General features: G+C 36.0%; 1 protein-coding gene across 1 annotated transcript; it reads right to left on the minus strand.

Annotated features, from left to right (window-relative positions):
- Positions 1–1,727: 1,727 nt before the first annotated feature.
- On the minus strand, positions 1,728–25,917 carry ndufaf6 (NADH:ubiquinone oxidoreductase complex assembly factor 6). The gene is made up of 9 exons (XM_030159260.1): positions 25,720–25,917; positions 24,558–24,657; positions 23,863–23,985; positions 23,681–23,737; positions 23,262–23,364; positions 22,545–22,678; positions 15,604–15,705; positions 11,207–11,263; positions 1,728–2,271 (listed from the first exon to the last, which is right to left on the minus strand). Exons 1-9 carry the CDS (start codon positions 25,908–25,910, stop codon positions 2,143–2,145), a joined length of 996 nt encoding a protein of 331 aa, XP_030015120.1. The 5' UTR covers positions 25,911–25,917; the 3' UTR covers positions 1,728–2,142.
- Positions 25,918–26,058: the final 141 nt, after the last annotated feature.

The raw sequence follows: 26,058 nt of genomic DNA on the forward strand, positions 1-26,058 counted from the left end.
TGATGTGATCACAGTGTATGTGCTAAAAGAAACAGAACGTGTTATTTCTTGAATTATCCACGATAAGTCTGGGTTTACTGAGCTGGACATTTCCACTCAGTCAAACCAAAGGTGCTGTTTACTGTTGCACAGAGGAATCTTTATTTGCTGCTTAAACCAAGTTCTGTTTTATGAAAAGTTGCTGTTTGAGCAATGAAATTAGTGTCTATTTAATCATGTGAGATAAAGGACAGAACACAAACTAAAGATGATGATGGAAGTACAAACACTGTGTCCCCCATGTTTTCTGTAAGAAAAACTATGATGTCGTGTGGGTTTTGTGGTCTGTGTTTCTTATACAAGGGTTGGCTGAAACATCCACAGACCACTACAACTGAACTCAAACACTACAGCACATTTTGACTTAAAAATGGTCTGTTCCATATCGGAGTCCAACTAAAATGTGATATGGATCTGGATCAAAAGATCACTACTGGGATGGGAGATGGGGCACTTTGGTGGTTTTCTCTGAAATTAAGGGAGACAGGGAAAAAATTACATGCTGTTTGACTCTGATCTATGAACATGATCCTGAAGATGAATTATAACTGAGGACGCACTCATGGCTGTTCCTGACCTTAGTTTGGAACATGATAGAAAAATGAATCCAAAAGTGGCCCACCAAAGGGTCCAAGCCGACCTGTGGGATAAATTTGTGAAATGCAAAACATTCACTAAAGATATTAACAATCAAGGGAGTCAAAATCACTTTAGTTCAGGGACCAGTTCAATTCCAAGTGGGTGAGACCAGTAAAATACTATCATCATAAACTATAAATAATGACAACTCCTAATTTTTTCTCTTTGTTTTTGTATAAAAAGTAAAATTACAAGAAAATGTTTACATTTACAAACAATCCTTTCACAAAAAAATGTGAATAACCTGAACAAATATGAACATGAATCAGGGGGAATTTTAACAATATTAAACCCGTCAGTGAATGTTTTGTGTCTTTGTAAATCCACTGTAATGTGTAAGTTGTAATGCACATGTATTAGTAATAAACTGAGGCATAATACTCTTAAAACTGCATTTATTTTTCTTCAGAAGTTTCAGATTGTTCATGTTATTCATATTTTTTAAAAGATATTTGTAGCTATAAACATCTTCATAATATAATTTTACATTTTTCACCCACAAACATAGAGGAAATATTGGATTTGGTATTATTTGTAGGTTTTTGTGTTATTTTTTTACTGGTCTTGCCTGCCTGAGACCATATTGGGTTGTATGTAGCCCCTGAACCAAAACACCTCTGATATTCATAGATATTCACGACATTTGCCAGAACATGAGGCTAAAGAACATTTTTTTTTCCCAGTGGCTGTGAGGCTGTTGAACTTCATACCATAATAAATATCTTACATGGTTATCAACAATGCCACATGTACTGTTGTTGTTATCTTTATGCTGCAGTGAATCTGTTCAATCATTAATACCTGCACTTTCACTCACATACATATATTTTTTGTGTAGATTTTTTCTTTAGTATCGACTCTGCTACTTGGACCCAAGAAACTCATTTCATTTCTCTCACTTTCTGCACTTGTATAGGATGACAATAGAGTCTTCTAGAATCCTTGAATAATAAAATAAGTAAATTATTCAGCATGGTGGCGATAATCTACAGCAGGGGTGTCCAACCCTGGTCCTGCAGAGCTACTATCCTGCATGTTTTAGATGTTTCCCTCTCATTATCAGGCTTCTGCAGAGCTTGATGATAGGGTTATCATTTGAATCAGGTTTCTTGGAAGAGGGATACATCAAAAACATGCAGGATAGTAGCTCTCCAGGACCAGGGTTGGACACCCCCTGATTTGTGGACTTGAATGGTTTCAGGTCAGCAGGTTGTACCACTTGGACAGAATGACCCGGAACATTTTAAGGACCAAAGCTGGTGCCATGAGCCAGAGGTTGAGAAACAATAGTGTGTGTCTCTGAGGTCAGTGTTTCATTTCAGTGGCAGCTCAGGTTCAATACAAGTCTGAGTTTCTTTATACAGAGCAGTCTTTACAGACACAGTCCTCCACAGAGGCTTCAGTCCTGCAGCCTTCAAAGGCCGAGGAGGAGGAGGAGGATGAAGAAGAGGAGGAGGAGGGGCCTCAATAGGTCTTCTTCCAGGACCGCAGGTACAACTGAAAAGGGAGGAGAGGGTTTCTGTTCTGCAGACTCGGATGGAAAACGTCAAAATCTGCCCTCCTCACTCTCTGTAGGTAGTCCTCCAACACCACCTGCAGCCAAGACACCACAGAAGAAGACAGGAAGCGGACACGGTTGTTATTCTATCAAACATCGAGAACTGAACTGATTATTTCACAGCTTTACAACATAAGCAGCATTCACAGGGGGGTGGGTGTATTTAATGTGTCTGAAAACAACTTACAAAACTACAAACTTTAACCACAATGTGATTAATTAAATGTCTGTATTGAATCTTAATGTAAAATCAAATATAAAATCAAATACAAAAGGGTACCGTATCACAAAAAAATAAGACCTGTTATGTTATTATGAGAAGTACGATGATTAAACTATTTTTCAGAAATGACAAAATAACACAAAATACAGCAATTTATGTGATGGATATTATACTGTTTTACTGTATCCTTTTTCAGTATTATACATTCTATGATTTACTTTATTGCTTCAAGTTGCCATAGCTTAGGGATTCTCATCCTTTTTTTTTTTTTTTTTTACTGCTTTCACTTTGTGGTATGTCTTATCATTCCTCCATGATTTTTCCTTTTCATTACATTTACTGTCTTCATTTTTCTCTGTATGACTTTTACAACTCTTGGGTCATTATAAGGCTTAAGTCCAAAACTCTTTGTGCCTTTCCCTAATTCTAGTGGTTCCTTCTTTAGCATGTTTTGTCTTTAACATTTATGGATAATAATAATCCACCAAATTCCTGAGTGTTCACTGAGTTTTGCACAAACCTTGGTAAATTCAATACTGAGAGTAAAATTATGTGAAAATGTACAGATCATACATAAGGTTGGATTTCTAGAACACACTCATAATCTCTTTATTCAGTCAAAACTATTACAAATCCATGATCTTGTAAAATATTATACAGCAATAATCTTATTTAAAGCATTCAACAAATTACTACCAAGTAATATACAAATAAACTTCACAATTCAGGAGAGTACTCATAATTTGAGAGGTTTTGGAGATTTCGTATTACCCAAATTTTAAACCACTCGTAAACGCTTTTGTGTGTCTGTATGTGGTGTGAAACTTTGGAACAGTCTGGACATCCAACACAAGCAATGCCAAAATATCCACCGATTTAAACTGTTATACAAAAATATGGTCTGGTCCCAGTATAAAGATGGAGGGTCTTAAAATTGATGTTCCATAAATACTCTGTCTTAAATGTTAATGTGTGCTTGTTGTTATAGTTGGTCTGTGTTGTCCTTTACCATCTGGTATTGTTCTTACCATCGCTGGTATGTGCCCTTTACCATTAGTGCTATTGTAGTTTGGTTTTTTTTTCTTACCATTGTTGGTCTGTAATTATTGCTGTTCTATACCACTTGTGGTATTGCAGTTTTTTTGTTTTTACCATTGCTGGTATGTAATTATTATCATGTAAGTTAACTGTTACCTGTGGTAACACCACCAGGAATGTACTTTGTTTCTTTTTTTTTTTTTTTTACACACATTTTGGTTATGCAGTGTAAATACTGTCAAATGAATTGATTCTAATTTGGTATAGGTCTATTTTTGGTCTATTTTGTTCATTGTTCTGGCTTGAAGTTAAAGGACAGGAGTGAGTATTTAAAATGTTATTATGTTAAGTTATTTGAAGATAAGAACTGGGGGTGGGATTAAATAAGTTTCTCTTCTTCCCACTCCTTTTTGAGTGTAAACGAATGACTTTTTTTTTTTTTTGTGGAATTTTGAATTTGCATGTATTCTATGAATGTTCGAAATAAACAAACAAATGAATGAAAAATGTGAAAACCTAGAAAAACCCCTGATTATTCTTATTTTCAAACCTCTAATAATGCAAAGAAGTCATGTTGAAAGTCATTTTAAGCAACATGTTATGTTTGGGGCCACAAATCAATGTGTAGTGACATAACCCTGCTTTTCATGTGTTTTTCACATTGCTGTTTGCCATTTAATGCTGCTGCTGGAGCTGTAGTACTTTGTGTAATCTGTGAAAATGCTGTTGTTTTCTGGGTTTTGCGGATTTTCCATAATTATAGACCTGGTCATGAGGTCTTACTATGAGACATTTGAGTGAACTGAAATTGTCACATTACAGTAAATCACATCCTTCCTCCTCCAATTTTCACTATTTGATGACTCAGTCTAATTGCAGGAGAGTTCTTTTTTTAACATATCAACATGTTTATGGTGTTTTGTCTCATTTCTCCTATGTATTAGGACCATCAGGTCTTCGTGGTCTTTAGCTCCAACAGTGCTACCTGGACATTCATTAAACATTCATGTAGGTTCAAGAATTCCCCAGAGGCTCCAACAGCGCCACTCCGTTTCCTGTTAAACCTGACGATTCAAACAAATTAAATTTTCAACATGGTGGGAAAACACGAGTTTCTCTCACGTGGACGAAAACACAAAGCTGGAAGAGCTGCACGCACACTTGAACAGCTGCACATGGACACAAATGGATTCTACTGCAGCGTGAAAATCATCATTCGACATTCAAGAGGCCAGAGAGGCTTTTACTGAGACCACAGCACAGCTTTAGGTTCTGCTCTGAATTTTTAACAGGCTAGAACAACATCACGTTGCGAGCAGGAAACTTAACGGTATGAAACGCATGATGAGGAAAATCTGCTACGTGGGATAATGTGCAATGTTATGATGATGCTTTGACAAATACTGTTTAGTTCAGGGGCCACATACAGCCCAGTATGATCTCAAGTGGGCCAGACCTGTAAAATAACAGCATTAAAAACCTAGAAATAATGACAATTCCACATTTTTCTCTTTGTTTTAGTGCAAAAAAGCTAAGTCACATTCTGAAAATGTTTAGATTTAGAAACTATCCTTTTACACATAAATTAAATAACCTGAACTATCATTTGCAGCTTGAAATTTCTTAAGAAAAATAAGTGAATTTTAACAATATTATGTCTCAGCTTATCATTCACACGTGTATTACAATTTACAGATTACAGTGGATCTACTAAAAGCAAAAAACATTTAATAAAGGCATCTGGAACTGAAAAATATAGCATTTAAGTTTATGATCAAAGCAACTTGTCAAGACTCAGTGACACCTTTGACTATTAGTATCTTTTGTATAATTTTTGCACTTCAGGAAATGCAACCTGTGGGCTGGAGTGAACCCTTTGGTGTGCCAAAACTGATATTTCTGCTGTAACACTGCAAACATAGACCTCAAATCCTGCATGCCTGATGGATAGATTGAAGTTCAGCAGCCACATGCAGACCAATGTGATCTCCAGTGGGTTGGACCAGTAAAATAATAGAAAAAAATCCTGCAAATAATTCAAAATCCACATTTTTCTCTTTGTTTCAATGTGAAAAATCATAAAAGTAAAATCACATTATGAAAATATTTGGATTTACAAACTATCCTTTCACAAAAAAAGTGAATAACTTACAAACAACTTGACATTTATTTAAAAAATTAAGTGCAATTTAAACAATCTCATGCCTGTTACTAAATGTTTTGTGCCTTTGTAGATCTGCTGTGATCTGTAAGTTATAATGTACATGTGTAAATGATAAACTAAGGCAGACTGTTCAGGTTAATCACATTTTTTTTTAATGAAAGGGCAGTTTGTAAATGTAAATGTGTGTATTCCCTCTGCGTTGTGCTTTGTTGTTGGTTGTGCATAAACCCAAGACACTGTGATTCATTCAGAGGCAGTCTCCATTTATTTAGCCTGGATAACAGGATATAAAACAGTTAGCAGGGATCTATGGACACGCAGGGGATTTATACATGGACACTACAGGGGGACACACAAAGAAGAGTGGCTGGAGGACTAACACCCCAAACAGACACCAAGTATGTATAAACTATGAATGGAAAACCACAATTTAATTCCAATTTTGTGTAATTATATAATGATATATATTGAAGGGGTTACATAAATATGTTCATAATGCAATTTTAATTTGTTGCACTAATATATACTTTTTTAATATCTTTTTATTTCACAAAAGAAAATCATCCAGATACAGCACAAACAGTGATACTGGGTCTTACTTTATGCAATCCTCCTTTGTGCACTCTTCCCACCCCCCAGCCCTAAAGGAATAAACCAACTAAACATACTCAAAGGTAACAAGCCTAAAAAAATTTAAAAATAAAAGTCAAAATATAAAAAATAATAATAATAATAATATTTTTATTAAAAATTAATAATAATAATAATAATAATAATAATAATAATAATAATAATAATAAATAATAATAAAATGAAATAAAATAATAATCATCATCATCATCATTATCATCATCATCCCAATAATAACAGTAATAAAGGTAACAACATAAGCATGAGCATAGTGATACATGCTGTAACATAAATAGCAGTTATAGGGCAGTATTCATGACGTACAAAATCAAACTTTCTCCATACTGGAGAGTAAAGGCAACTAAAATTCATTAAAGAGATGGCCACGATTATATTTATCCAAAGTCAATTTTTCTAAAGGTAAAAAAGAAGACCATGGAAAATCTTAAAAGACGGAGGGGAGTCATTCTTCTAAAATAAAAGTACGCATTTCCTTGCGAAGTAAGTGATCAAAATTAGTATCCTGCATTTTTTATGATCTAACTGTAAATTATGTGTCATTTAGTAAATATAAACTGCTGCTTAAATCAAATTGTAAGTCCAAGACTGATTGAGTGAGAGAGTGAATTGAGCTCCAATATCTTTTTAAAAGGTGGCAGTCCCAGAACATGTGCATGAATGTCCCTTCCCTTTCTCTGCATCTATGGCACACTGATGAGATATCCCTTGATATTCTATGCATTTTCACTGGAGTTAGGTAGATTTTGTGGATGAATTTAAAATTAGCTTCCTTAATTTTATTACTTGTAAAACGGCTAAAATTTGCTTAGAGGTCTTATTTATGTCTTTGTGCATAAAAAATCAATATAAGTGAATCCCCAAAGGAACTTTGTGTTGGTAAATGCAAGTTATGCAAATTTACAGGATTTCAGTTCTGTTCAACATGTTGATGGTCATATGAACTATGTTTTCAGGTCAAAAATGTCCAATTTCATCACAATTAATGCTATATTTTCATTTCACAAATGGCCAACTTATATTTTAACTGAATTTACCTGAAAAACAAATATTCTATTCTTTTAGATTCCCCAGTTTTTCTTACAAGATTATATACTACATATCACGTTTTATTTGTACAGGTTCAATATGGAGTATGGTGCTGATCCATCCTGCTTATGTTACGCCAATACATACATTAAGAATGTCACACATCACTTTTTAAATCAACAGGTTTCTAATAATAAGCATTTTTATAAAGAAATAAAAATTCTATATTGTTTTTTACTCTTTAGTATGATGATAAACTATACAATAAATAATTATGATCCTAGTTTTTGCACAGGGATCATTTCTGGAAACAGTGACATGGCTGCCGAGCATCAGTATGATGGGATCTGTAACAACCATGTCACATCCGTCCACTGCCACATTTTGTGTTTTTGTGTCAGCTGTTATTGTTTTAGATCCACAATACTAACATTTAGGAATAAGAGGAGAATTAGCAATAGTAAGTCTATAAGTTTATTACTAATAAAGTACTGGTACTGACCAGATCATCATGGGTAATGTCACGTCCGTCCACCAGCAGAAGTTTTCACATACACGTGCTATTCAAAATCCAATATTTCTGAAAATATAGCTTCCACTGTCAAATAATATCAGTAGTCTGTGCACAAATGTATTAGCATTATTTCAACATAGTTCTATGCATTTCTTACAACTTTTTTTTTTTTGGACAAAAATGGCCACTCATTTGACCCCCTAAGTAAATTTTAGTCAAAAAGGAAAATGAATTCTTTCGCAGATGTTTAACCAGGCATTATCTTCGAATGTTCTTCCTAACTCCTTCTCCCAAATCTTCTTTAACAATTGTAAAGAAGGTTGGTCATCTAATATAATATAACTAATACAAAGATAACTATGCTCTATGTAGTACTGATATTCCAAACTATCAGCGGGCGGTTGTCATGTATCAGAACACACTTAGGTACAAAACCACCACTGAGTCAATGCTCATCTATCTATTAAGGCCTGATGTGTGACTCATAAACAGTGATATATTCCAAACAGAGAGTTCTGCGATGTGTCGGACCTCTGTTTGGAGATTACGGAGGTGTGGGGGATCAGGAAATCGACCTACTGCATTCCTGAAGGTCAGCTGTTGACATCGATGAGAAGAAGTCGGTCACATGTGGTTTACATCAATATTTCAGACTGAGGCTGAACAAAGTGTTTCCTGCCTCCTCTAGCTCCTTCTCCACAGTGGCTGTTCAGGGGCTGCAGAACTTTAATCTTCTCTCTAAAAGCTATAAACACAGGGGACCTGGCGAATAAAGAGGGGTTTACGTGCTGCGTTTGTGAATGAACAGTCTACCTCTGCTCTCTCTAACTCTGATATAAAACAAGTCTGATGGGTTTTGTTGTTAACATGCAAGACGGAAAACACTTTAGAGAAAAAGCAGCGGCTCATATCCACCAAGGACTTGATGTAAAGGTGTCTTCATCTGTTCAGGAGCCACTGATCTTAAAAGCACGCATAATACGGTTTATAATAAGGGTTTTAATAGCACATGATTGGATGAAGGGGCCCAGACGGAGGTGATGTAAAGTGATTTGATGAATCAATGATCAGGTTTGTTTTTAATCAAAAGACATTATGAGAAGAGAAACAGAAGCAGAAACTGGCTGATTCTCAAACTTTAGTGAAAACAGCATTATATGACAAAGCTGCAAAAAAATCTGAATGAAGTCACACACCACTTTGTTTATGGCTTTCTCCTTACATTACTAGAACATAGGGCAATTTTGAGTTCCTATACATTTTTACAGACAAAAACTGAGAAAACCTTTGTCGGGGTCCAATATATAACCCCTACAACCATTCATAGAACCATTTATTCATTCATTTTCCACATCATTTAATCCACAAGAAGTTAATTATTTTATTTTTCTTTCTTTTTAATGTTCTCAAATTATGTTCCACATTACACTTTAAAATAACATCACCTGCTATGAGGAGAAACCAAGTTTTCTATCAGTTTAACAGGTTACATTTAAGACATTTTAAAACCATTCTTAAAAATACATAGCTGATCATTATCAATGTTGATGCTGCACAACCCCAAATTGTACCCAATGGTTCCATAAGAGTTTTATTCTATAATTTTGTGACAAGATGAAAACATTTTGCCTACTTTCACTAAAACACATTGACTGAAGTTTATGCAACTTTATAATGTATTTTAAGACCCACCAGAGTGGAATTTAACCTATTTCACAGTGCCCGCTGTGTCATAAGAACGCAGAGCATTGTGAAGGACACCTCTCACCCTGGACACTCCATATTCCAACTGCTGCCATCAGGCAGACGATACAGGACAATCAGATCACGAACAAACAGACTCAAAAACAGTTTTTATCCAACAGCAATAACCACCCTCAATGCCATAAAAAACAATCTGTAACACAACACATATATACAGTGATGGAGATCATGCAATGATGAATGAATGGCTGTGTGTGTTTGTTTTTATAATTATTTATTTACTATTGTGATGTTTGTGTCTGTGTTGTTTTTATTATGCAATGACTGGTGGACACTTTTTAATTTCGTTGTACATGTTTCATGTCACAATGACAATAAAGACTATTCTATTCTGTTCTATTCTATTCTATTCTATATTTGAATTCAGAATGTTGGGATTTTAGACTTTTTAAGGACTTGCAGAAACAAAGTCTGGACGTGACTTAAGCAATTTATAATTTACAATGACGTCAAAAAATTCTAACAATTTTCCAAACTTTCATTTTATCTTTAATTTTTTTGTCTGTCAATCAAATCAACAAATGTTACAGATTAATAAAATTAATTTATTGATCTTTCCATTTCTTTATTTAACATCTTTACACAGGTTTAATGTTGACATTGCAGTGTGAATTACTTCTTATTGGTTCCACTGAATGTTTGTTATAGTATGAAGCTGAAGTTAATGCAACTGGATAAAAGTGATTTCATCAACATAATCTACTCAACATTTAAGACATTTAAAGGTTTAAAACTCTGATTATTTCAATTTTATAGTTGTTAAGAATCTTGCAACAAAATCTGGATGATTGAAATCTCAGTGAAACTGAAATGACTTAAAATCTATCTTCAGTGAAAAAAGATCTTCAAACAAAAATTCACCTCAACCTGAGATGTGTGGCCTGTTCAGTCTCTTCTGGTCTCATTCTAAAACCCACATTTATCAGTCATCATTAAATCACAACAGACTTTATAGAACTCAAAGAGTAGGCCAGTCAACATCTATGCAATGTTACAACTGAAAATGTCTTTTCATCACTGCATTTTGATTTATTCACATTTCTCAAATAATAAACTGAGTGAACATTACAACTGTATTTAACACAAAATAAGTACTTTCACAACCTTCATGTAAAATGTGTTTTTAAGTGTAAGCAGTTTGTGTTTTTGGTTCTAAATAACATTCAGTCCTGACATGCCTCACTCATTGATCTCAGTCCCTTTTCACTGTTATGATTGTAGATCCATATTTAACACACACACACACACACACACACACACACACACACACACACACACACACACACACACACACACACACACACACACACACACACACACACACACAGAGATCTGAGTCAGATTTTACCGACAAACAACAATATAAACTCAGCCTGTTTTTGTATCTTTCAGTCGATGCTATTGCACATCTTTGGCACATATCCATCAAACATCTGATTTTTTTTTTTAACACACACTTTACAAGCCACTTGGTCCAAGTCAGAGTAGTGGTGCCTAATTCCTGCCTGTCCCTGTTTTTATGAGTCAAGGCTATGAAGTAATAACACTCACTGTGAGTGTTCCATTTCATTTCTTTTTCTCTTGACTCACCGTTTGCAGAAAGGCTGGAGTGGCGGCTGCTGGGACGTTATGGCTGAATGATCGAGCCTGAAGGACAAACAAGAACATTTACAATAAATCACAGCTACAGTTCACATAAACACAACACTAACTAGCTTATGTTTAGCCGTTCTACTGTTTGACCACATTGCGATTTGTTAATTAGCACCAAACAAAGTCACAGTTGGTTGTTTGTGAATCTTCTCACATTGCCAGGACTGTCATCGCACTTTGTTTTAGAGCTGGAGAACCCCCACTAGTGATTTGTTTTGGTGGTTGTGCTTTCAGATGAAGAAATTCAAGTAATTACATTATACTGAAGAACACAGAACAAATTGTCCTGTTGAATGTGAAATTTGACAGTAATTAGTGTTGAGTGCTGCTGAGAGGGTTTACAGCTCAGACAAAGTTGAGAAGGATGGAAAATGCTAATTAAGAGATGAATATGAAGCACTGGTAATAAAAATGTACTTTGAATTGTTTTTTACGTAGACAGTATGAATACAATATACTACATGTTTTGTCTGGAGGACTTAGTTTCATTTATAAACGTATATCCGTTCCTCACATTCAGGCAGCAAAATATTCAAGAAAACGCTGAAACAGAAGTAATTTAGAACTAACAAGGAGTTAAAGGCCCTATCCCAATTCACCCCTTAGCCCAGTGATTCCCAACATTTTTTGGCTCATGACCCCATTTTAACATCACAAATTTCTGGCGACCCCAGACATTCAAAATGAAGACTTTTTTTTTTTGCTAAAATTAATTTGTTTTTGATCATGTAATAGTTTGCTATACTATGTTGCAAATAAACGTTAATTTTAGACAACATTTAGTCCATATAATGTATATTATTATGGATGGAGGCAGAAAAGCCAGGTGTATATTACTGCACAAAGTGAGAATTGTATTTTCCTTGGTCAGGATATGTACAGTCAGTCCAGCTTGGATTTACAAGGCTGACAATTACCGTAATTTCCGGTCTATAAACCGCTACTTTTTTCCACACACTGTGAACCCATGGCTCTAAAATGATGTGGCTAATTTATGTTTTCTGGCCTAATGATCGATCCGGCTGATTAAGAAGGAAATAGAGCTGCTGCACGTAAGCTTGGCATCAATGAAGAGATGGTGAGACGTTGAACACGGGGTGAATGCGGCTTATAGTCCGGAAAGTACGGTAATTCTGAACAAACAATAGCTCAAAGTATGAATTATGAAAGAGCTGCAGCATCTTAAACCGACCACAATGAACATTTGAAAGATAAACAGTACCACAGTACTTCAGTTTCAGCTTCACAGTTTGTCATGTCTTTAATGTATTGGGATTTTCTCTCTGAATTCACCATATATTTTTTATTAGTAATGTTTTTTAGTCAATTATTAGAAATTTCAGGTGACCCCATTTGAATTCCAGGCAACCCCATGTGGGGTCCCGACCCCAAGGTTGAAAAACACTGCCTTAGCCCTCCCCCTTGGCACTACCCCTTGAAACGGAGTTGCAAGGGGTAGGGGTTGAAACATTCTCCTATGAAATGGACAGCCCTTCGCAACCTGTTACATCATCAGCAGTCATTGATGCCGCTATTAACAGATGTGAGAACTTTATTTCTAAAAGTATTCATCATGCCGTCAGCAGCTGTAATCATCTCTGCTCTGTGGGCTTTGGGCATCTTTTTGTGGCTATCAACTATAAACCGCAGAAATGCGATCTATAACACATTGAAACAACATTAAACGGTCAATTAAAGGATTAAGTTAAAGAAAATACGTACATTTGTGTGTCTCTTTCATCACACTGCTGTACTTTTTGGCTGTGTTTACCTCCATCTTGCCAATGATTCGAACAGAATTATGGGAAATTTCTCCTACGCCTCTGTTTGTAGTGTGGCCCCTCCACCTTAGCCCTTCCCCTCTGTCTAATTAAGAATCTGGACAACACTACCCCTTCATGTGTACGCACAAAACGGAGTGGGAGGGGTAAGGGGGAGGGCCAAGGGGTGAATTGGGATTCACCCAAAATAATGAAAGAACAATTTGATTTATTGTAAAAGCAGCACCCAGGAGAGGTTTAGTCCTCTAGGGGAAAACAGGGACAGAGCATCACCAGTTTGTCGACAGATGTGTGAGAAAATTAATCAAAATGTTTAAAAATGATGTTCCTCAAAGATAAAAAGGGATGGATTTGGATATTTCTGCCACTATGGTGCAAACACAATTAAAAGATTCAAGCATGTATTCAGTCTTTATAGTCTCAGGTCAGAGGTCATCGTCACCTCTGTGATGCACCATTAACTCTGAAAATTACATGAGATTTTGGAGATGTCTTCAAAACGCCAACTTTTCCAGGGAAGTCTGTGCATATGTCAACGAGTCAATGTAAAATCACATTGTGCACAGGTTACAAAGACCTGGATGAGGAGGAGGACGGCACTGGTTCTGGGCTGGCCTGATTCAGTCCAAAGTTTGTCCCCCAGAAACAATGTGTGGAGTATCTTGAGCCACAAAATGCGACAGTAAAGACCCTGTACTGTTGCACATGTTCAGAGTCTTTGCAGGCAGACATGGTGTCTTCACTTCCTGAATAGCCTGTTCAGCCCAGTTACCCCTGGCACTGAGGGCAGTCACAGTTCAGTCTGTGTTGCCATGGTGATGCTATGCGACACTTGTAGCAATTTACACATTCTATACATTCAGGTAACAAGAACAATGTCAGCTAAAACCAATTGTTGGACAATGGAACTCAATCCATACAACAAGCATTTAAACGGACAAGTGCCTAAAACAAGCTAACAGTCTGACAACAGCGTATGTCAGGAATAATTTAACGAAACAACAGACCAATGTGACAAACTTTGCACTGCTTAGCTAACACTAAACAGATCCAAAAGTACAAATTTTATTTATCTATCGCTAAAACTCACTGACTGAGACAAAGAAGAGCAAAAACACAGGTTGAATTATGACGCAATGATTACACATTTTGTCTTACCTTTGCTTTTTTCCAATCATAACTTGATTTTATATGAACACAACTTCAACCATCAGCTACGTTGAAATTATTTTGACTGGAGACAAATTGCTCAGGGTTTAACAGGTTAAATGATGTGAAAAGAAATGCAACTTTGTTAGAAAAAAGATTTAGATGCTTTAACATTCATACTTTTTTTGGAATGTTTTGCAAGAATTAAAAGTGTGGCCATTTTGGAAAAAAAAAAACCTAACAAAAAACAAATCACCAACATACATTTAATGAGATGAAATGTCAAACTGTGTTCTGCTGTAATTGTTTTCAGTGTAAAATATCTACAGGATTATTTACTAGGTTTTCAGTTTTAACGTAACTTCTTGTCTATGTTCCTATTCAGTGTATTATTATTATAATTATGAACCTGAAATTTGGACACAAACTGAATACACACCTTGTTAATAGACTAAGGGTGTGAGACATGCAGACAAACGTAAATTCCTGTTTCTAATCTCACTGTTTACAGCCAATGTTCATTAGGAGTCTTTTGACACTCTTAATTGGAATAAATAAGCTTCAAATAAAACATTAAAGCCGATTAATATGCAGTATAATGAGGAGCTTAATGAAAAAAGCAGTTTTAGTGGTGAGTAGTAAACCAATTAGCTTCAGTTTTCAAGACATTTCCGATGCCTTGACACCAAAACATGGTCTATTATTTTTTATTTTATATTTTACGTACACGTCATGCCCTCAGCTGCTCCTGACGTTCATTAGCACTTCAAAAGTATGAAAAGCACTACTCAGAACATTTCATTCCTGCTGTTTCTGCTCTTGCTGAGCATCTTCAGAGATGCTCGAGTGCTCTCAGCATTTAGATAGTCAGGGTTATAAAGGACGTGAATATTAATCAGCCTCTTTTCTGAACTGAGACATCAGCTGCTACACAGGCCTCTGGCAAAAACACAATCATCATTTAGCTCCTTGTTGTACAGTAGATCCAGATATAAAATGCTTCCAAAACATTTGTGAGTGAAGTCAAGAATTATTAGTGATTTTCAAGCAAAAAAGTCCAAAAATCTTCTAGTTGTACATTTTCAAACAAGGATCTGCTGCTTTTCTTTATCTTATATATATTAATTCTAACTCTCAGAATGCAAACTTCTGGTGTTCTCAGTGTTTTTACAGTGTGATATATAAAAAAAGAAAACACGGACCATAAAGAAATTTTCTTTTTAGACTGGTTTGGAAGAAATATGAAAAGCATTACTTGAACCCAAATGTTCACATTAATGATGGATGGTGACACAGATTTGTAAAACCAAGAAATGCAGTCGTCAATACTTGCAGTAAGTGTCTGTCCTTTCACTTGTGAGCAGTCAGTACTTATATTCTATGTTCTTTAACTGTGGTACATACATGTTGCAGGTGAACATGGGCCTGACTGGCGATGTCGTACACAACGTCGCGGATGTTCTGCTCCCGGCTGCCTCGGATGAAATCCTCCTGGGACGCCCCGTGCTGCACAAACACAGAAATATGACACAAGTGTTAGTTCACCTAGTACAAAAACAGCCCATAGAAACATCCACCGAGAGGCGACTTTTGACGTCCATACTGTATGAACATTTCAGAGCCTGGACTTTTACTTTTACTGCTGGGAGGAAAAATCAGTACTCGCTCTTCTGTTTTATATGAGTATCTTTACTTCTGATGGAGGAGACTTTTGTCTGCTTTTACTTCTCCATTCTTTTCACTGTTCTCTGGGTCCTGGTCCTAGACTTTTAATGTTTTTAAGAATCCTGTACAATTATCCTCCTGTTTGAAGGCAATTCTCTCAAAGACAATTATCACAACATAATTTTAGATTTTGATTACATACATTTCACTTTTTGTCTTTTGGTTTTATTGTGTTTATATGGGCGGTGGTCTCATAAGATTTCATGAAAATTCAAAGGTAACTGTGCAAACCGTGCAAGAAAGGGAAAAAAGATGCTAATACTTTTTAATGACTTAACTAGCCTGAAGGTGTGCATTTTTTTAATGTTTTTTGGACACTACTTCTCCATTTTGGCTTCCTTTTTCCCAAATCAGTATAATCAGTTTTGTGCTATTTTAGAAGATGTTAGACATAAATAATTTTATAATCTGATATATATATCTCAATCAGATTATAAAATTACTTAAGAAGGAAGTTCACAACTAATGATGATGTAAGAGTCCCAAGTTCTTGGATGTCATGAATGTCTCAAAAACTTTCATAGTTAGGTTACTTTTTAGAATGAGGATTTTCTGTTTCACTGGCACAAACAAGGGAATAATCAGCTATTTAAACAAATAGAAAATATTGCTAGTATCAGCTATTTCTCCAGCTTTAAGCATTGGCATCAGCCTAGAATTTCACGATCTGTACATCATAATTATTCTGAATGTTCCACCTTCGACATAAAAATCAGCCTTGAAACTTGAAACATGATTGAATGATTTTATAAATACTGTCAAACTTTTTAATCATGATGACATTCTTGTCTGTATCGTCCAGCTCTAAGCTGATGTAATTAGAACAGCACCAATCACAGTTCAAATAGGTGAAAACTATGTAATAATGACAGTAAATGATGTTCCCATTCAGCTAAGTGGAAACCATCTCAACCATTATGAAAAATTATCATAATTTTCTCTCAGTTATAATCAGGTGATTATGTGGCACATTTTGCCCTAGATAATCTATTAAAAAACATGGGTTTGGTTTAATGGAAGTAGATGTGCAACGATCAGCCATGCTTGGAAATTGGCTGATATTCACATCATCGGCCATGACCTGCGACCGGCCGGTCAGTCTGAAATTGACCGATTTTGAACGCAGGTCAAATTCCTGCTGCGCCGCATAGCCAGACCCAGGGCCAGTTCCAGATAGTCATATATGAGGCGGCAATCAGGATCGTGAAGGGGCCACATGTAGCTGACGGAAGCAGCGATGCGGTTGGCCCTTTCATATATGGTCATCATGTTCGCAGATCTCATCTACGCATGCACATTGCATAACTGTCAGAATAGCAGATAGTACGAAGCGGAATAAACAAACAGGTTGGGATATAAGTGCGCATTCATTGTATTCTTTCACATTATAACTTTTATCAATTGAAATTTTGAACCAAGCAATTATATAGCTTGTCATATAAGTATAAGTATTCGCAAATAAAGGGGGGGGGGGGGGGGGGGGGGGGGGGTTGTTCATCCAGTGCTGTATGTACCTCACACTGGGTACACGCACACCATACAACTGTACAAAGTGAAAGTGAAACTTTTTAAGTCTCCCGCCATTGTGCACCTCATTTTCCTTTTCCCTGGCTTCAGAAACTTTCATCTGATGGGGCAGGATGTTTGTTTAAGGGGGCATTGCCCACTCCTGCCCCCCATAGAACTGGGCCCAGCCACACCTACGATAATTATCGTATTTGTACAATAATTTTTATCCTCTGTACAATGTATGATCACTAATTCCAAAAATCCCATAATGTACAATAATTTGACCCCTTCACTACATGACTAAATTAATTAATTACCAAACACAAATAGGATAGGGATCCTTCGCAAAGTACTGCCCTTGTTTTTATTCATCCTCTCATGTGCCTCTCTACTTGTGAGGTAGGACTTTGATTCAGCCCAAAGCCTGTAGAAGCTGTGAATGTATAAATGGTGTTCTGGTCCATTCAGTGCAAGGGTTCATCCTGTGCTCCACATATGCAGACGCTTGCTTTTTTCCAAGGTTCTGTTAGATTTAAAAGTCAAACTGGGTTGCAGCGTGTAATATGTATGGTATGATAATGTGTTACTAAAGCAGATGGTCTGAGCCACGTCAGAATAAAAATTGGGCGTGTATGATAATTTTCCTTTAAATATGATCATTTTCAGCTGCTGGTATGACACGGGACTCACAAAAAACCAGGCATTTCAATCAATGCACCTCTTTTCATACAAAAAAGGGCACCTTTTTGCTCACTTTTCCTCTACTTTAAAAATAATTATTCAAATGGAAACGTTACATTGCAATGTCTTGTGTGTTGTGTTTGAGATCGGAATCGACTGAAATCGGTATCAGCTGTCCAAGCACCCTACAAAAAAAAATTGTAATCGGTGCAAGTCTAAATGGAAGAATTGTAATCACTTGTCAAAAGCAACTTTTGTGTAGAAAAGGACCTCAATTTCCAGTGATAAAGGTTAAATTGTGGTGGTTTTCTTTTGTCTGTTGGATTAGTTGGGTGTTTTTGGCTCTATTTTTAGTTTATCTCAACCATCACAGTAAATTCAACTCCTTATGCTTGTTCTTCTGCATTTTAATTGGCAAAAACAAACATGTTCTTCACTGTTAACATTACTGAAAAAGGAAAAATGAGATGGATGAGATAGTCATATTTTCTGTAGGTGCAGCGCCCTCTACAGGTGACAGTGTGGAGGTAAATACACAGCTTCAGGTCACTCATGTCGTCTCTGCTGCTGATATTTGAGGGCAGAATCTGCATTTGTCTTCCAGCAGAGTGATATTTCCAACCCCTCCAAACCTCCAGCAGGGTTTTAATGTTCTCTGTATGGGACAGACAAAGGCCCACGCAAAGGTTGGAGATAGTTAACGGCATAATTTGCTGTTTGCATTCCTACTGATGTTTGTATCTGCTTGTTGCTGTTTGTGTAACAATCCCACGCTGGTTTGACAATTTCACCACCGGTTTGACAGAAATATCATCTGACATCATGTCTCGACTCTATCTAATGTTTGTAGGTGTTGTTTATCAAACGGAATAAAAATATACGCTTTAAACCACATGACTCGAGACAAAAACCGACTGGATTTTTATGGCAGTACCAAGCATGAAAACAGTTTAATTAGGGCTGTACGGTGTGCGAGTTAAGGATTGAGGAGGGTAAAAGTCTTGGGAATTAAAGCATCACTAAAAAAGGTAAGATTTAAAGAAACATCCTGAGTTAAAATAGCACTGATCAGATGGACTAAGGCATAAAAAGTAACATCCTGATTGATAGCCGGCAAGTTTTAGTGGGCAAAAGAATCATAAATGAGATGAGGAAAATATCAATTGTAGTAAACCTTTAGATGACCATATTTCCTCAATAAAAACAAGGAATGTGACTATTACAAACAAATAAAGGTCAGTTAAGCACCATATTCACTTCTATTGCTTTAATTTAATACATTCAATAAGCTAATATAGCCATTTTCTACACTCTGATCTTTGTCACTACACTTTTGTGTATTATATTATTTCAATAATTAATATTTTAGCCTCAGGCCTAAATTTGTATAAACTTTCAAGTGGCAGAGAAAGGTAATTCTTATTGAATAAAAGCCCTGTTAAGCAATTCATGTTTTTATCCATTCAAGCAGTAAAGGGTTTTTAATCTGAAATAGGTAAGAAAGTATTTATTAAAAAAAGGGCATTACAGTATCTTTAGTAATGCATACCGGAGTGGATTAAAGGTGCAAGGTTAGGTACAAAGATACAAGGTTTCACACTAAATACAACTATTTCTGCTTATTAAACTGAGGAAATCTGAAATAAAAGCCTAACTAATGCAAACCTCCTTTAAATAGGGGCCTGGTACCACCTAGAGCTGAAAAAAGGTACTGAACATTATTTAAGGAAATACATTAATAAACTGTTCATGTACATACTTTTGCTTAACTTTTAGATTGGACCAGTACTATTTTTTTTAAATGCTGCTTCTGCTCTATGAGTCCATTTATCAATTATTTCTACACTTATCAAATGTCATTACTTCTTCTTTGCTAATATTTGACAAGTTGAACAGACTTTCAGAATTTCGCTTGAGAGATCAAAAAACTCTCAGATGTCAGTTTGTGTCCAGACTACTAAAAACGATATGTTTTATTACTTACTCATGTTCAGAAAATAGCCAAACATTATGAACATTCATAGTGAGAATTTTAAGTGATTAAAGATATCTGCATCCAGGATATGGCTGAGACACCCGCTGCCATTTACACTGTATTGAAAATGAAGAATGTTTACTTTAAAACAGCCTATTTCAGTGTTATAACTTCTATCCAATTCAAAAATAATGCTAATGTACAACACAGCTCAAATAATAACAACTCATTTCATATTCATTCATTTATAATTTCAGGCAGCAGATGGATGATTTATTCCTACATGCAGATTTGTAAAAGCCGCCATTCACTAATAACTGTTTTTTCTTCTGGTAATAGTATAGACATGAAATAGAGTTTGGACTGTGTCAATGTCTGGGGCTGAAAAGTGAAGCCACTGCATTAACATGAACGTCCACTGGGGACCCCCGGGTTAAAATGCAACTTTACAGCAGAAATAAACATCTATAGAGGCTGGTATAAAAATGATTTTGGTGCCTGTAGCTGCTGCTTCTCTGTGTTTTGTTTAGATTATATTACGGCTTACGGACTGAGTTATGTGCAACCCTGGCCGTGGCTGTTGTGATTGACAGGTGTGTCTGTATGTATGTGGCTTCGATTAACACCTAACTTTAGCTCGGCTGCAAAGTCAGACATTCAGAGCTCTTGGTTATTGAATAAAACATATTTTCTCCCTAACAGGCAGTCCTGGTATTGTTGTGTTAAAGCAGTTTCACTAAGAAGACCATCAGAGGATTCTGTCATGAAGTCTCTCAGTATTTAATTACAGTAACTGACGTAACTTAACTGAATGTTCTGATATTAGCATGAATTTGTGTTTAATTATATGGTATATCAGTGAGCCTGCTAATTAGCTCAAGTAGCAGTAATTAATGTCATTATACATTTTACGATTTTGACATAACTGTTATAAAACACAAGTCTATATATTAACGTTCATTAAGCCGCAGAAATGACTTCATGGTGTTAAATATGACAAAGCTAACCAATGTAGTCAGTGTTTTTAGAAAGTTTCCATTTTACCACTCACTGTTCTCCAACTCCACACTCTTAGTCCAAAAATGGACATATGGATATCATCATGAGCCTAAAACCAATGGGTGACACCTCAGAGGGTTTGTTAATGATTTACGTACCATCTATGGTGTGGCTCCTTGACTGTGTGCAGAGCTTCATAAAACTGAGAAAGGATTTAAAAGCTGTGGAAAGTTCAAGGACTTCTGCCAATCAAACAAGGGCGGAGCTTAGCAAGAAATAGTTTTGAACTCTGTCTATGTAAATGCAAATAAACTCTTGTTGAGACATCCTGAGCCGTCTTCTGTACACACACATTTCATTAACATCTGACACAGAGCAAGAAAAAGGCAGGACTTTGGGTGTGTGAACTATTACCCCACCCCTAAAGGGGACACAAGGGGTATTGTAATTTGGTTTGGTTTGGTTTGTTTGTTTGTTAACACTCTAGCAGCAAAATCATTGGTTGAATTCTTACCAAACTGGGTTTATAGATTGCCAGTGACCCAGAATAGATCTGATTACATTTTGGGAACAGTAGGTCAAAGTTTAATTTTTTTTATGAATTTTTAAAATCTTTTTTTTCCCCATTTACTTATAATGGGCAAAATTTCAGATGTCTGTAGCAGCAAAACTATTGGCTGAATTCATACCAACTTGGATTTATAGATTGCTAGTGACCCAGAATGGAAGTGGTTACATTTTGGGAAAAGTAGGTCAAAGTTCAAATTCTTTTCATTTCTTTCCTTTTCATTTTTTTTAAATCTTTTTTTTCTCCCATTTACTTACAAAATTTCAAATGTCTATACAAACATCAATTTTTGTTTCAATTTACTTCAAACTTGGCACATATATAGAGGCAACTGATATGCTGACATCACCACAATCATAGACATGATGACATCCGCTGGATCGATGCCAAAATAAGATACAATACATGTGAGGGGTGGGGTTTGTTGTGCCTGGAACCACTTGTTAATATACATATACAGGGGTTGGACAAAATAATGGAAACACCTTCTATGATGCCACAATGTTAGGTGTTTCCATTATTTTGTCCAACCCCTGTATGTGGGGATGATTGAACAAGTTTGTAAATTATGACATGCTCGTACTTTGTCATTTGCTGCACGTTAGTTTAAGAAAACTTTGAGTTTAACACATTGATACCTAAGACTTTCAGTGTGAACTTACATGTGTACAAACTCTGCACATGACCTGTTATGAACCGGCTGATTTCTTTGGTCTTGTATCACACATTCTGACTGGGTGCAACAAGTCCCCTCAAGCATTCCCACCTAAATTATTCCATTCATTGATTGGCTCAGAAAATATTGAATCTGCTGCTTCAGCCTCCAAGGTTTCTCTAAACATGATCTGCAGCCTTATAACTGTCAGTTGATACGCATAAGTTTCTCACCAGCATGCAGATGTCCATGGGCAGGTAGACTTTCCGTCGGCTGCTGTGATATGGTGTCGCTCTCAGACATGTCACTATTCCCTGAGCTTTACCAATGTGACTCGCTGCATGGTCCGCGTGGACATCCTTTAACCCTGAACACACAACGCAGACACACACTTCATCTGAAATCATTTGTTCACCTGAAAAACTCCATTTCCATCTTTAATTTTTTATAAATCTTTCCATTAATTTGCACCTCTTAATGTTATTATGAAAATTTAAAAAGTTCAAGAAATATATTCACCAAAAATACAAGCATCTTAAACATAAATCATAAAACAAACATAAGCACAGCATCAACTGAGCGAATTTTAAAATTAAGCTTTTAAACATTTAACTCTGGTCTTTTGTAATTTGGTCACATATTTGTAAATAAAATGTAACTGACTAACTTTTACCTGCAGTACGTTTTCAGTAACTACAGTTTTTGGGTTTTAAATCACACTGAAACACTTATATACTGTGACAAAATCTGTTCTGAGACATTGCATCTAAATAGTACATTTTAAGTAACTTTAACTCAAAAAACTATTCTTTATTACCTATACTTAAACAGTTTCTCCCATTTGGGTCAATGTTTGTTATATGAATCTGACTTTTCCTGATAAAAGCACAGATCTGAATATTCTGTTGTAAAATATTTTTCAACCTACTTGACTTGGTTCACCGTCTTACCTAAACACTCCACCAGCAGGTATAATAAAGAGGACTGGGTGTTCTCAGAATATGCCTCCAGCTCCTGGAGGTTCCTGTAGGCTCGGTCATCCAGATCCTTTTCCTGATCAAACACAAAGGTCAGGAATTTACTTTAAAACAATGAAATCACACAAACAAAGTGATTTACATGAAACAGAAATAGAATTAACATAAAACAGGACTACAGTTATTTAGTGAGTGATACAGTCTGTAGAGATGGAGTGTTAATTTGTTGGTGGTTTTGGTTGCTGGGTGTAGTTTTGTTTACAACTCGCCTTTTCTGTTTATAGTTTGGAATATCAATTCTACATAAACCATTTAATAAAATGCAGGCTCTAATTTCACACTTTCATGAGAATAAAATAATCCAAATTACAATCCAAGAGGAGGTGTCTTACTCTCTCTGTGATGATCCTCTGCAGCCACCTCTTTGTCAGGTAATGTTTTCTCACTGCCTGTAAAACATAATCAAATTAAAACCTGAGATAAAGATGATTGCAGATCTATGATAAACTCAGACAACATCAAACAAATATAACAGCCTGTTCCCTCCATCATATTTATTACATTTAACATTTACCCGCCACAGCTCAGCGCTGACCGGCTGGTTCGGAGGCTCATCTCTGTAGATGTCATCTATGGCTGTCTTCCAAAACTGCATTCGCATCAGACCAATGGTCTTCTGGGAAACTGAGTCCTTCACCTTAAAGAGGAAAAAAAACACAAGAAGGAAATACTCAATAAGGAACAAAGCTATTGGGAACTGTAATAATCTGACAGTCAGGACAAGGTTTGTTTCTTTGTAAATGAACTGTTCCACTTCCTGAGTCACATCCATGGCTAGTTCTGGACCTAAAATAAATATCTGTAGTACATATCCAGGAGGAGAGGTACTGGTAGTATTTATTCAGTAAAAAAAAAAAAGTAAAAAAAAAAAAAAAGATATGTGCAGTTTATCTGTAGGTATTTGTAGTACTTATTCAGTATTAAGAGATATTTATGGCATCAATTCAGTGATAAAAACACGTGTTTGTAATATTTAATCAGAATTTTAAAAAACTATTTACAGTATCTATCTATTCTGTAATAAACTATGTATCTGCAGTATTTATTCTCTCTTCTCTTTTTATTTAGTATAAAAAATGTATTTCTAGTATTGACCCAATTATAAACTACATAGCTGTATTTGTTCACAATCTGGTCAGTCTGTATGTATTTATAAAAACAGGACTGGGTCATTTATTTCCCATCCAGTCTTGTCTGTAGAATACCTGCCTGTGCCAGCTCCACATTAAAGGCTCTCAGAGCCAAAGCAGAACGTCGAGCCTCCTCTGGAAGGAGGAGGGAGCACACAAAGCCGTCATAGTCTCTGGACCTGAGGACGAAGAGGAAGACACAGATCAAAAGAATGGGTCAAAAATAAATAAGTAAATATACAGATAATTCTGATTACAGATTCTCGGGTATGGATATGAACAGGGTTACTCAGGTTACTTTATCTATACCCATAGGTAGATTTGTTTTGCAATTAGATGATGGCATCCTTTAGATATTTCTCAAAACTCAATGACATAACATGAAACTAAGACATGAGTTGATTATTGATATGATACAATAAAAGTGGGTCAATGAAAGAATGATTGTGATACAAGACTGTGTTAAAACCTCTGGACTGAGACCAAGGTTAAAAAAAAGTTAGAAGAAGTTAAAAACCCAACAAAATGAAGTTTAAAAATCAATATAAAGAAGGTTAAAACTGATCAATCTGTGGCAGCATCTGGAACAAAGCTGGTTTTCTACAGTTACAAATACAAGACAGTAGCTGAACATCTTCAGGTGGAGAGAAAAACAAGAGCAACTGATGAGAGTGTTGAGTTTTGGGAAAGACATTTTCACCATTTTGTGTTATTTCATTTTTAAAAAAATTTTTAGTTAAATGACAGTAATCTATTTCGACTACACACCCTAAACATCTCTTCTTTATAGACCTATAGATCAAACCTGCTGTAATTTTTTTTTTTTTTTATGAAGTTCAGAACTTCATAAGGATTTTACTGAATCTCGCTCTGAGTATTCACGTGGATGTGGCGTGACATAATAGAAAATAAGTAGGTGAAATTAAGGTTAATTGTCAATTTAATGCCAGTCTGGATAATGCCGATGTGAGGAGTGAGTTTATAAGATTTAGAAAATAAATACAACTTTAGAAGAAAAAGTTTCTACTGTGTTAATTCTCAGGTTTTCTACGATTAATTCAAATGTTAACGGAGTCTGGCCTTAGTTTGAACCTATATTCACACACATTCACTGTTTTACTTTACATGGATCATAGGATAGGTCATGGTATGGGTATATAAATACATGGATACTTTGAGGTGTTTAATTCAGATGCTGACATGCTAAACTAGCCTGTTAGCTCAGACACAGTCACACTCACCTGACCAGCTCCAGACAATACTTCTCATTCTGCTGTGAATCCAGTGAGGCGCTACTTGCGGCTCTAAACGCCGCTAACTCAGCCGCTCTTTGGATACAACCAGTGCTGGGTGACATCCTTCTGTGAAGACCATAATAAAGTGAGGTTTTACTGCACAGTACCCCATGTTTAGCACTGATACCAGCTGCCATATTACCCTTCAACTTTAACCCTGGTCCTTCTGCTCAAATAGGAGGTTGGTGAAGTCTGCGCCCCCTGTCGGACTGGAGGTCCGTACTTGAACCCTCATGCACCACTGTGGCCATTTTTGTCCAAAAATGACTGGGCAAATGTTTCCTC

The sequence above is a fragment of the Sphaeramia orbicularis genome, chromosome 16 (genome assembly GCF_902148855.1).
Source record: "Sphaeramia orbicularis chromosome 16, fSphaOr1.1, whole genome shotgun sequence".
Taxonomy (NCBI): Eukaryota; Metazoa; Chordata; class Actinopteri; order Kurtiformes; family Apogonidae; genus Sphaeramia; species Sphaeramia orbicularis.